At 35.6% G+C, this 13,586-nt stretch overlaps 1 protein-coding gene across 1 annotated transcript in view; it reads right to left on the reverse strand.

Annotated features, from left to right (window-relative positions):
* Positions 1 to 13,586, reverse strand: part of KCNH8 (potassium voltage-gated channel subfamily H member 8) — a 173,326-nt gene that overhangs the window by 37,177 nt on the left and 122,563 nt on the right. Inside the window, exons 8-10 of the mRNA XM_056484401.1 lie at positions 7,041 to 7,238; positions 3,085 to 3,284; positions 1,165 to 1,414 (exon numbers count right to left, since the gene is read on the reverse strand). Coding sequence (XP_056340376.1) covers positions 1,165 to 1,414; positions 3,085 to 3,284; positions 7,041 to 7,238 — 648 coding nt within the window. The remainder of the gene's footprint in view (positions 1 to 1,164; positions 1,415 to 3,084; positions 3,285 to 7,040; positions 7,239 to 13,586) is intronic.

Consider the following 13,586-nt stretch of genomic DNA (forward strand, 5'->3'; position numbering starts at 1 on the left):
TAAGTCATATTTTATATCTTTGATCTATGTGATCCAATGGAATCAAGAGATTCTTAAACTTCCTTGAAATGAACAAGTGATGTGGAATGTCAATCTAATAGAATTAAAGAGTTCTGAAACAAGTAGGACCTGTATCACATTTATATTCTAAAAAAAGACCAATCAAATGCATTCTAGTAAAATAAAGGAAATTCAATTACAGAAAACCAGAAGCTTGCATTATCAGCAGTCTACTGTAATCCCATGAGACAGGAAGAAAAGCAAAAAAGAAAATGTTCTTTTAAACTCTGTTTTATAAGAATATTAATAGTTATTAATAGAAAGAAGAATACATTTAAGTCTAAAGAGCTATTAAAACCATAATAAAATAGTTCTCTACTTTTAGAGTAAAGTTTTATATTTTATTTTGCCGAAAAACTTCATAAACATTAACCAATACAGGTCTAATCATCCTTTAGCTGAAGATGAGAATTTCCTTAGTAGGCCTTAAGTTGAGGCAAATCACAGAAATTTATAGGTAGAGATGCTTAAACCTCAGTGAGTAAAAACATTCATCTTGCAAACAACAACTAAAAATTTATTAGAACAGAATTTCTGGCCTTTCTCAGTTCCAATATACTCAGATGTCTGCAGAGAGCATCAGTTAGCACGAAGTAGCCTGGGGGAGCAGAGCCAACAATGTTTGGTTTTCACCACATGGCTTTTCTGTAAGGGCTGTTTGTAGCCAAGTGCCAAAGAATGAAAGTAGGCTGTTATTGCTTTCATTTGGGAGCATTAACCTGGCCACTAATTTTCATGAAAGATTTAGGAACTAATGACCAATGTTCTTTGAGCTGTCAATACCATCACCAAATATAGCAGAAAGCAGCAATTTGTGTCAAAAGCTTGCAAGTACCTCTTTACATGAAAAGAAGAGAGAACAGCTATAGGGAAACCAGAAGTGAATTATTGCACAGCCAACAATCTGGCAATTGAAAGCTCCTTAGGTCAAAATATAAGGAAGTTTAAACTAAGAAATAAAAAAATTGGTGTGTACATAGAATAGGTATTGCAGATTAAAATTCAATAAATTCTTTCTCATCAGACAATTAGCCACCCATTAGTAGTGAAGGTTCTACTCTGGGGGACAATTCTTCCTCTTTGAGTCTATGATTGTGCACGTACCAAGGATTGCCAGCACAGTGCTGTCCTTCAGCACTTCCATGGAACCTGAGCACACGAAGTAGATCGCTTGCAGGGCATCCCCCTGCCGGAGCAGGTACTCCCCAGGAGCACAGAAGGAGGTTTTGATGTGCAGAGACAGAGACCTGAGGCAACCACGACTGGCACACTCGAAAAGGGAGAGCTGCAAAATCTCCTTGTTCAAGTGCATGGTGATGTCTGAGCGCAGCTCGTCTGGAAAGTCTTTTAAAAGCTGTCCAAAAGAAGGGAAAAAATGATGAAAAAGAAAAATTGCAAAATTATTTGTTTCCATTTTTGCAGAAGTGGCCTGCTTTAGTGGTGCTGCACATGTCATACTGTTGCAAATACTTCCCTTTGATTTTTCTTATTCCGTTGGTGAGATATGCCCTTTTAAGAAATTTTAACACTGATAAATTCCAGGAAAAACATGAATAAATATGTGCCTTTTACTACTGAGAAAAACAAAACCAAAAAGCCTCACCAAAAAAAAACCAAAACAGGAAAAAAAGGTCAACAACACTGTATGTATGAATTCCCTCTAATGCACAATTTAAGTTTATCCAACAGGCTTCTCAGGTACACTGTTGTATACAGTGACATATACAATGAAAATAGAGAACTTATAAAATTCATCAATATGCAATATTACTTCGATAATAAAACCACTGGAAGAGGAATAACTAGAAAAAACATGCCTTGAATGTGTTTTTGTTCTTGTTATTTTCATTTTTTAATTATGTAACTGGACACTGAAGGAGGGGTGGGAAAGGAATGGAGACAAGGTGCATGTTCAATGGAAGAACCCATGGAAACTAGATGACCATGAGGCCTCATTTTTGCCTTTCAAGCTGCAAGTCCACAAATATAGTTTTGTTTTTAGTTTGTGTGACATCTGAACAATGCAATCAGCCAATGCTTGACCAGGGTGGGCTCAGACAAGGAGTTTTACCCATAAGAGGGAAATAATGAAAGACTGAGGGTGTCTCCAGGAGCTGTGGTTGTAGTACAGCAGTCACTCACTTTCAGTGTGACTAAAGGTACAGAAGGTACAAAAGCTGAAGGTGATCATTAAACACATCTAGAAAAGCTTTGACATCTAAGTCATTTTTGTACCTTTGTAAATCTTACTAAACTTCTGTTGCTAAGGTGCTGTTGAAAATCCCATTCTTTGTGCTGTGCGGCACACAAAAAGAATTTATCAGGAAAAGAATGTTCCAAACCCCAAATCTTTCTGCTTATTTCCACATTATCTTTAGAGACCACTGAGTTTTATAACACAGATAACAAGAAATCTGAAGGGAGTGCTCCATTCAAATAACACTCCAGCAGAGAGAAGCCATTATTTCTTCTGCAGTACAGTAACACATAACCTGGATAAGTAATTTAAAACAAGCAAGAACAGACATCACCAGAAATCTGTCTTTTGATTTCACTCTCAAGTTATATTCAATATTTAAAAATGTGGTGATATAAATAACATAAAAGTTCAGGCTAAATCACTTGTTTACAGTATTGCAATAAATAAGATGAAGGAGGAAGCAATAGTCCCTCCTTTAAAAAGGACCTAAAATCCCCATGTAGATATTTTGTTTAGTGAAAGACAGAGCTACTCATTAGAGCATTTCTGCTGGCATCATCTAAAAGGTTTCTGATGAATGCCTTTCAGCATTGAGAATCACAAAGGACTGAATGTTACTACTTTGTCTGATGTTTTAAGCCTGCTTTTTCAATTGTGTATCCTCTTCCTGGGATAACCCAGGTTTATTTTTAGGCATGATTTTCTTTGGAATATAACTTCACACAAAACACAGCATCACAAAAGAAAAATTATCCCCCTCCTTGACTCATAGTCATAGTTCATAGTCAAAACAATAAAACTCAAATCCCTCCTCGTTTGGTTACCTCGTTGGAATCAATTCCATTATTGACAGACCACGTGGTTTGGAAATATTCAAGCATCCTTTGCTTTAGCTGCTGTGGCAGGTGATGGACCCGTATGAAGTCCTTCAAATCCTTTGTTCTGGTGTGATAAAGGGACCATCTGGAGTACATCCTCTGAATTATGGCAGTCACATTGCCAAACACCATGGCGTGCATCAGAGCTAGGAAGTATAAAAATTGCATGCAATGTGGAGTGATTTGTTGATGAATAAAACTTAACACAGGAAATAAATGGTATCTTCACAGAGCAAAAATTTCCTGATTGAGAGATATAAGAAAGCCTCTGAATATAAGACTCCTTGAGTAATGGTATATTAATACTGTGGTATTAATATGATTATTCATTCCTGGTGTTTGAGACACTGCAAGTCACCATCATGAGACAGGGTAGAACAACAACTTATTCTATATAGTCAGGGTACCAACAAAAGAATTAAGTCCATAGTCTAAGAGAAAAGGAAAACAGAACATAGAATCATAGAATGGTTTGGGTTGGAAGGAACCTTCAAAGATCATCTAGTTCCAATCACTACACTACACTACAGTCACTATAGGTCTTTGTAAAAAGTATGGGAAGGAACACATGTAAGCAGGTATGCTCAGAAAATGAGACACTAATAATCAGTATGAAAACTAGACTCCAGTGGTCAGCTGGAAATTACACAGAATGTAATAAATATCAGAGAACTTATATAAATAAAAACAATCACTAATGGAGATCATGTGTAGTGGAATGAGGTTGTAAATAATATTTAAAAATGTACCGTATTCTGGGGGAGATATTTTAAAAAAAAGTCAGAGAAAAAACCCATTGTTAAGCAGAAATTCAAGTTAAAAGAAACATGCAAAGAGACAATCTGATTTCTTATGTTTCTTGACGGGGTCAAATGTGGTTAAAATCGTTCTGACATCCTGGAGTTTGTCTGCAAGTAATTATTGGCTTAGGAATAAAAAGATCAGAAGCAAAATTGAAGAAATATTTACAGATATTGGCCATCTGGGTTTGTCTGTACAGAAATGGGTTTGCTTATTTGAGTTGGAAAAATCATGGCTAAATTGTCATGTGATATTGATCTGATGTACAGAATATACACATCTACAAAGTGTTTATTAAAAAAAAGACTAAAAATCTTGATTATTTCTCTAAAGAGACATCTCTCCATAGTGCTTGTATGAAAGCAGACAGACTTCTCAGAGTGACAAAGGAATTGGTTTATAAACAAGAGAAATAAGTTGTTGACTGTGCATGTCACTTTACAGAAGTCCAATGTGAGTGAGAAGAGACATGGAGGAATAGGAGGAGGAAAGGATGCACTTTAAAATGGTAGAAAGAGTTAGAAAATTCTGTATTTGGAGAGTCAGAAAACTTTTACAGGCTGAGAAAAATGGAAAGGAGCTATCTATGCCCTTATTATGTAGGTAGTGCAGAAAAACAGATAAAGAACTGCAGTGTAGAAATAGCAGAAAAAAAAAAAGAATTATGGATGTAGTAAGAATAGTAAGCCTAACTGGAAATTTATTTCTAAAAATAATCAGCTACTTCAACTAGGTGTTGTCCACAATGGTGCAGTGAATAGCTAAGTCATTAATGTCAGAAGCTAGAGCAGCAAAATACAAGGGACTGGTATAATACTGGATACAGGATATTGTATTAGAAATATGACAGCTGTGTCTGAAAGAATTTAGCCAGACACAGATAAATGGGTTAAAGAAATAGTGTAACCTCTTTAAGGATGCAATAATCAGTTTAAACAGGGGGAGGGATAAAGCATGAGGTGTTGTATGAATGTGAATTTAAGACTCACATGAGATGTAAGTCTCAGACTCCAAGGTTAGGAGCTGGGCAGTGTAGAGAGCTCAGTGATGTTGTTATAGGCACAAATATCATCTAGAATTTTATCATTATGACAGAATCTGTCGTTACCTATATACATTGGAAGGCAACTGCTTCTCATAATGACAAGCTATTCTTGGCTGTGACAGGCTTTAGAATTCTTTATCAAATAATCATACACTTACCCTACTTTCTGTAAGAAACCTCTTACACCTCTGTTTAAACTCAAGTAGGACAAGTTCAAAACTTCCAGGAACTGTATTTCATAAAGCCGCCTTTATTTTTATAGATATTTTAAATCATATTTTACTTGCTTAGGGAACAGAGGAACCTCTGATCCCAGATAGGACTGGAGCTGCTATAGTCGGCCTCCAATCTCTTAAATACAAAAATACATATTCCTTACTGAGAGAAGATGGAAAGTACAAGACAGAACAGGGTATGATCACCTGCTGGAGGGCAGATCTGATTATTGTTTTATATATGATGGACATCCGAGGAATTTTGGTTACATTTTAATACGTAAATTTCCTTTCCAACTTTAGGAAGACATACTGTATTGAACAAGATCTTTTATCTTCAGAATATATATACCTGTTGAAAATTTAAATTTCAAATTTATGCAAGATAAAAATTAATGTGGATCAGCTAGTAAATATTAAAAATATATTCTATTTGTTAAGTTTACGTTCTTTTTTCAACTTTTTCAAGATTTAGAGCAAATTTACTTCATTTTTTCCTGTTTGTAGTGTCATACATTAAAGAGATACAGAAAAACTACTGATAAACTAACTCACCCTATCCATTACACCTGAAATTTCATTAACTAATGGCTTACACCAATTTTTTCTCAGAACGTCACTTTCCATTAGGGAATTTTGAAATTAAATATCAGCCAAAACTAAAAAAGGTTTTAAGAAATGAAGAGGTTTAATGTCCCTAAGATACAGATTAGCACTTTATTCCTAACAGAGTTTTCTAAGGCATGCTCACCAATCTTCACAGTATCATTCTAACTCCTTCCAGTTTTCTTGATTTTCCTCAGTAGTGTCTAAAATATAATTACTCAAGAAAATACCTGCAGATCAGCCTGCTCTGCCTTTTTTTGCTTGGCCATATTTTGTTAACTGGACCCTTGCAGATACAAATGCATTCTCTTACCTGCTTGCCTATAACCAACTTCACCTTTTGGTCGTCAGTTCCCTCTTACTCCACTCAATGGACTGATTCTTCACAATTTATTCAATTTATACAACCATATTGCAAGAAATAAAAATTAAATTGTCATAACTGGGCTAAATAAATGTATAGGATACTTCAATATTCTATTTTATTATATTTATGAAAGCTCAGCCGTATTAAAGTGAATTAGATGTTCATCACTGCCTTACACAGGAGATCTCTTGATTTCTTGACAGAAATGAAAACTCCTTCCTTCATTCTAACAGATTTTAGGTAGTAAAAGCCCCAAAGAACAAAGACCACAGTGTATTTTAAAACTATAATTTTATGCAACAACCAAAAGAAATTAATGAACTGCTTGTGGTTTTGTGACATTGTCAAAAACAAAATTATATAACTGGATGATTTGTTATTATTTCTTCTCATTTTCAGGACTGAGGAAAATGAAAATAATTCATTGAACAATTTTTTTACAGATAGTATTGCAAATAGATAGTTTACAGGTAATTCATCATGCTCCCTGACTTTCAAGTGTCAAATTCCCAATTTGACAATTCCAGGAGAATTTATCCTGCAATACTGACTCCCAGGGCTTTACTGACTAGCCCTGGAGAAATATCTACTAGTATTTCCAGAACAGTTAAGCCAGCAGAAGTTAAAAGAGAGAACACTGTCTTTCATCACCATAAGAGAACAAAAGGTTAGAAATATGTCTGCCTAAGAGAGTTTATCTAGTGTAAGCCAAACAAAGTTATTTCCTTCTTTTGCCATTTTAAACTGAATTTATTAAGCTTTCCTCTGTGTTTGGGGTTTCTTTTAAGAAACTTAGAAAAATTTCAGCTTTAATTTGACTTTTTCCTACTCCTTGAAAATGTTTTACATGGCACTGGATTGTACCTACCCCCAATCAGCATTGTGCAAATGGAGAAGATCTTTTCAGCATCGGTATTGGCAGAAACATTTCCAAAGCCAACACTGGTGAGGCTGCTGAGAGTGAAATACAGGGCAGCTATATAGGCACTTCTGATTGATGGGCCTCCTAGAGTGTTATTCTGATAATAAGGAGATTCAATTCGTTTTCCTAGCTCATGAAGCCAACCTGCAAAACAAAGCGTAAAAAGAGTTATTTTTAAATAATACTGACACCACTATGAAAAGTGTACATTCTACTAAAAAAACAGTTCTTGAAACCCTCACAAATCTACTTAAAAGACATTACATTCTTCACACAATTCCAAGAATAAAAAGAACATTAAACTGTTGGAATTTATGCAGCACATTAAGTATTGTGTCTCTGGGGTATTTATTTTTATGTACAATTTTTTATGATAAGAATTGCATTTCTGCATTGAAATCAAGTGGTTTTGAATTGCATATTACAGGTCTAATTAGATTATTTATAAAATCCATTAAGTCACTAAAAAGAAAAAATCTTCACCTAATAGCACTGCAGCAACAATGCAACATCACTTGATTCTTTCCATTAATTAATGCTTGGAAAGCTTTTTGACATTCTAAGACTAAATCATTCTAATAGTAATTACATATTCAGAGCTTTTCACATGTTTCTTTTTACAGTAGAAAAGATTCAAAGAACTAAACATAACTTACAAACCAGAATTAATTTTCAAAACATGCTTCAGTAAGTATTTTCTAAATTGTTCATTTAATCTTTCCTTTCATTTTGACAAATGACTCTATGTGTGCCAGAGATAGCAGAATTAGCTACTGCCTCAGATATTTGAAAAAAACAACAAAGCAACCCCAAAGCAACAATGCAGGAAAAAAAAATGCAGCTGGAAAACACAACCTGAATGAATTACATAAACACAATTCTTCACAAAAATCAAAAGCAAGGAAAAAAGAAGGATAAAAATCTATTTGTGTGCCCAGTTTTGCCTGTTAAACAGCTTGCTTGGGAGATTGGGAATCTTTATTGGGTATACAGGGAGAACTGCCAAAAGAAAATAATCCTGGCAGACAGAGTTTTATTTTTAGAAAAATTGTTTGGAGGGTCTTCCTTTTGTAAGCTGGGACCTGACAGACTGAATCACCTCCTGAAGATTATTCTCTCTCCACTTCAGTCAGCATCCATTTGGATGAATCCAAATATGAATTGGGGGAAATCTCATTGCACAGAATGCCTGCAAAAGCAGGGGGTAGATTTAAAGTATCTGTCCCAGCACTTCCAATCCAGTTGGGAAAAAACTCTGTGGGAATTTAGCACCTAGAGTAGACCTGCTGAGGAACGGTTGCTCCCACGCTCAGGTCGAAGCTTTCTGCCATGCTGTCCTCCAGAGAAAGCTCAGTGGAAGGGCTGGGAAATGGCAGAGCAAGGTCTGGCCATGACCCTGCTGATCCAGTCTGTGCAGAATTTGATCAAAAGCATAAATGAAAGAAATCTGCATTTTCATACAATGGCAGTACTGAGTAGGATGTTTTGTCTTGCCAACAGACAAGAAAACATATGAAAATCTCCTTGATTTTGCCTGGATAGATAGTATTAATCAAGTGGGGCTATTTTATATTTGTGGCTCCCAATTATTTAAAATGCAAGTAGAGAAAAACAGGAAAAACAAAGAACAAAGCCTAGCTGATTCAATACCAATCCTCTATGCACTACTGTTTTTCTGAGATTACACTACATTTCCCCAACAGTAGCATGGTCCTTTGTAAGGCAGATTTAATTCCTATATTTCTATAGTAGTGAATATAATCACAAACATTAAAGAACCTAAGAAAAACTTAAGAAAATCTCTGGCAGAGAGGAGAAAATGTTTTAAAAAGTCAAACTAAATCTAATGTAAAGTAATACAATCATAAAGCTCAGGGTCAGCTCAAGATTGTTTCAGGTGCAAAACTGAAAGAAATGAGTTATTTTAAAGAACTGTAACTGATATGCCTTTTTGGAGACAATCTCCTGCTTTTGAGTGTTCTAAAAGCCACTAATCCTCAGCCTGTGTATTTCCATTTTTCTCACTTTTCATGCATTTCCATTGCTATCCAGGAAAGGTGGATGACTGCATTCTTTAACTGAGAGATATATGTGAATTGGTTTTTAATTTACAACTCACTTTATGTTCAAGGTTTTCATCCAAGCCTACTGAAAAATCATTATTCCTAAAGGATTCATACTGCTAGTAAAACTAAGGTACAAAAATAAGTGTTTACATTGTGCCAATCAGTAGAAGTCTATAATATTTCTACAAAATTCTACTACCAAAGAACCAATGCAATAATTTTACAATTTCTAGCAAACACTTCTGGCCAAGATACCAGTATTTGAGATGAGTTTAGTATTTAGTGTCTAGTTCTGTGGTATCACTGGAAGTCAGACAAATCATCCCCTCAGTAGGATATATGGCTTATCACTGAGCTAAAACAGCAGAAGTTAGCAGTGACTAGCAATTCTTCAGAATTATTAAAATAATGCCCACAATGTAAAGAAAATCTATGCAGTAAATTTATTTAGACATTTAGATGTGGAAGAGAAAATGTGTGTCTGAAAGGGAAAACCCCAAAAATACATTCCTCTGACTTGTAGATAAGACCATGTTTACAGCTTCTAATTTCTATTTTGTTTGGCAGAGATTATCCTAATCAGGAACTTTTGAAAAAATTATATTAAATGGTGTTTCAGCCAGAGTACATAAAATGCTGCAATACCTTCCAGATCAAGTTTACTTCTCATATTTGCTGATAGCACTGCATTTTTTTTTTTTTCTTCAGTTTCAGGGCAGAGGTAAGATACAGTTGGGTGTAAATACTTTCACCAGCCAATGGAAATAGTGATGAGGTAGCATCACTGACTAATGCCTTTTCCTTTTCTGTTCCTGTAGGTAATAGCCCTCAGCAGATTCTCCAGCAAGCTCGAGTAATTAATTTCTGCCCTCAGGGAAGAGGAGAAAAATAAATATACCTTGTAGTCAGAGGGAGCTTCCTAGAATTTAGCATTATGAATCTTGTCTGGTTCAGAATTAGTATTGTCTAGGTACAGATCTCTGACTTTGAAAACATTTTAAAGCTCCAATTAGCATAATTAAGAGAAAGACCTTTCAAAGGGAAAAAGAGCACTTAAGTAATCAAGTCCCATTGGAAAAGTCAATAGGAATTGGATATCTAGCTCCATTAGGCTACTTTGAAAATTGCTGTAAGAATCTGTATTGAGTTTCATTTACTTATATCTGAGAAGTGCTCAAGTATCAGCAGAAGCCTAAAAAAGCATTTAAACCTCCACAGATCACACACTTCTTAGCTGGATGTAAATCACATTATTTCATTTTCTAGACATCCAGAAAATCAGTCCTTCTCCTGCCTTGGTTCTTTCTCTGCACTGAGGATGTACTCCTTGTAATACTCTTTATAATTTGCAGCTTCATTGTTTAGTACTACTTAGATTTTCCTTTTATGCCAGACACTTAACGTAGAAAAATACTGTCTGGTACTTCAAAAACATAGAAATTAGTTGTATTTTCTAATGCATTAATTAACTGTAGCACTTATTTTAAAAGTAAGAGAAACATTTTGTTTTCCAGTTAAAAATAGACCAAAAGTCTCAGGTTTATTCTGCACTACAGTGTCAGGAAGGATAAAGAGGTATGGATAAGGAGTGCCACTTAGAGCATCCCTGAATGTCTGAAAGCAATAACTGTGATGAAGAGAAAATGATGAGACAAAGGCTGAGCTTCTCTCAGATGATTCCACATCAAATTTAGGGATTTCAAGTATTCCTAGGAGAATTGTGAAGGTAGAAAAGCCTGTCTGCTCTTACAAAATCACTTTTTTTGGATGCTTAAACAGTATTTAAACCTCACGTAGTGCCAGACCATGCTTGGCCCTTTCATGCTAGTGAGAAGAGAGAGTAAGCAATACCATGCTGAAAGTGGAGAAAATGTAGTGAGAAATGCTGGCATTACCTAAAGGACACTGTGGATTCTCTTTAGTGAGGATTATTGTTAAGGAGTATGTCTGAGGCTGAGTTTTGTTTTTCTGACTCAACTGAAAAGAAATAATAATAGAGAAATGTCCTGAACTGGAGCACATGCAGCCTTCTGATATAAATAAGTTTCAACACAGAAATTGCTATCTTATGACTACTAATGTGTGTTGCAGTGACCAGTTTAGGGTCATTAAGGAGAAGGCGAAAACTATACAAGAGAAATTAGATCCTTCATCACATTTTTAATTTAGAATCATCATGTAGCCTGAGAGCTGTGTTGGTTCTTACTGCAGTAGTCCCTGATCACTGCTGATAGCTCCTAATTTCAGATCTAGAGCCAGGCAGCCAGGAGCTTTAGGCTTGCAAAGCAAAGCACACCACCCTTTCATCAAACAGCAGCACCCTCTGATCTACAAATAAGTATCTCAGATTTCCATTTTAAATGGGGGAAAAATATTCCAAGTTTCTATTGAGTTCAGTGAACCAAGATTTCCAGTTGTATCCATCTCTATGTTTCTTTGTATTAAACTCCACAAAATAAACATGAAGTCAGAAAAATTGCTAAGAGAGAGCAAGTAGGTGAATTTCCTTCTTTTTAGGTGAAAGCACCTGTGATTACAGTTTCTGTGATTTTAGGTGTCCAAAGTCACTTCCCTCAACTGTTTGTGTGGCTTCTTTAGAATGCATCATACTTAAAGTTCATTTGAAGAAGGGAGGTCGTATTTGAGACAATATAATGAGTACATTCTACCATATCAAACTCTAATTATCATTCATTAGACATTAAAACATTTGCTTTGCTTTTAAAATTTCTTCCAAAGAATTTTGAACAGTTACTCTCTAGATGTTGCTGACAGATATAATACATTCAGAATCTAGAGGTGTATAAGATGATGAAATAATTTTACTTCTTCTTGTGTGTATGATTGCATTCTTGAATAATCATTGCCTCTGTTCTCATGGTGGTTACTCAGGTTCTTCAGAACAGTTTCAAATCCTTTTTAGTCCCTGTCTAGCCAAAATGTTTTTGACATGTGAAACTTTTCGCTGCTAAAAAAATTTGTAGTTTTTCCCCAGACTATTAATAGATCAAACAGCACCATTCCTACTATTTCACCCTGTGGAATATTGCTGTTACTCTCTCACTGTCACAAAACCTGATCATTTGTTTACAGGTTTGATTTATGGTGGAGCTTTGCCTGTCATGTTAGGGGAGGCTCTGAGGAACCAGAGCAGATGGTTTTAGGATTAAAGCACCCCAGAGATGACAAGAGCAATCATACCTTCAACCACTGGTTCTGGAGGACTGTACATGTGCCAGATCTTATTGGACTGGGTCAATGAGTAGAACAGGAATCAGGCTTTTTCTTTCACACAAATTAGGAAAAAAGAAAAAAAAAAAAAAGATACTACCCCCCTCCACTTTTCCTCCTCTCTCCCCCCACCCCCAAAAAAGAAAAAGAACAAGACACAGTCCTGAACATGTGACACAACTGCAGGTTCTGAGAGTTTGAAAACACAACTCCATCCCACATGCTCAAATGGCAGAAATGCATACTAGCAAAATAGAGGAATCAATGCTCTTTTCAAAGTGAAGAAAATAAATAAGCATTATCTGTGTAAGAGGAAACCAGGAGTGTGTCTATATGATATGTCAGCAAGTGAAGGAACAGCTCTGGCCAAGAAGCTTATATTTGAAGAAAATTAACTGGTATTCAAGAGAAGTAAAAGTTAGTTAGCAATGCATGAAATTTAAGCTAGAATTATTTCAATATTAGTAAAACAGACATAACCATAATGGCTTCAGGACAATCAGGAACAACTAGCATTAATCTAGTTCCCTTGATCTTTATTCTGCTAACACACTTTCCTGCAAAGAGTGGACACATAAAATGAGAAAGAAAACAAATATAATAAAGACAATAACATATTCTCAAGTATTGAGACTGCTTAAAAATGTTAAAGTAAGTCTCAAAATAATTTATTTAAAATACCTCTTATTTTAACTTTGTAAAGAAGTAAAGGAATACCTACTGCAGTATTCAAATTTTGTGGAAGGAAAAGAAGCAGGTTTAACTTGGACTGTGTGAAACCTAGTTCTATCTCAGCTGTCTGTGAATGAAGTCCCTGTGGTAGGGGTGCTCTCAAGGCTGCCCTGTGTGGCCCTGGGAGCAGAGCCCAGACACCAGCTGTGCTGACTTGGAACTGCAGCAAGGATGGGGATTAGTGCTTCAGATCAATGCAAGGCAGGGGTATCTGACCTCCACAGACCATGGCATTGCCTTTCTCTCACCTTTGAAACCCATTATCTCTGCACTTTTGAATCTAATTTATGTCTATTTTAGTATTTCCCCCCATTTTTTATGTTAAGGTCATAATCCCTGGTAACTTTCTGGTGCATTGGTTGCATCAGCTAAATTTGTACAAGCAGATTATACTTAACCTCTGGTTGAGGAGATTTTCAAGTGCCAAAATGTGGATATGACTTTGATGGAAACGACACAAGAT

This window comes from Oenanthe melanoleuca, chromosome 2 (genome assembly GCF_029582105.1).
Source record: "Oenanthe melanoleuca isolate GR-GAL-2019-014 chromosome 2, OMel1.0, whole genome shotgun sequence".
Classification (NCBI taxonomy): domain Eukaryota; kingdom Metazoa; phylum Chordata; class Aves; order Passeriformes; family Muscicapidae; genus Oenanthe; species Oenanthe melanoleuca.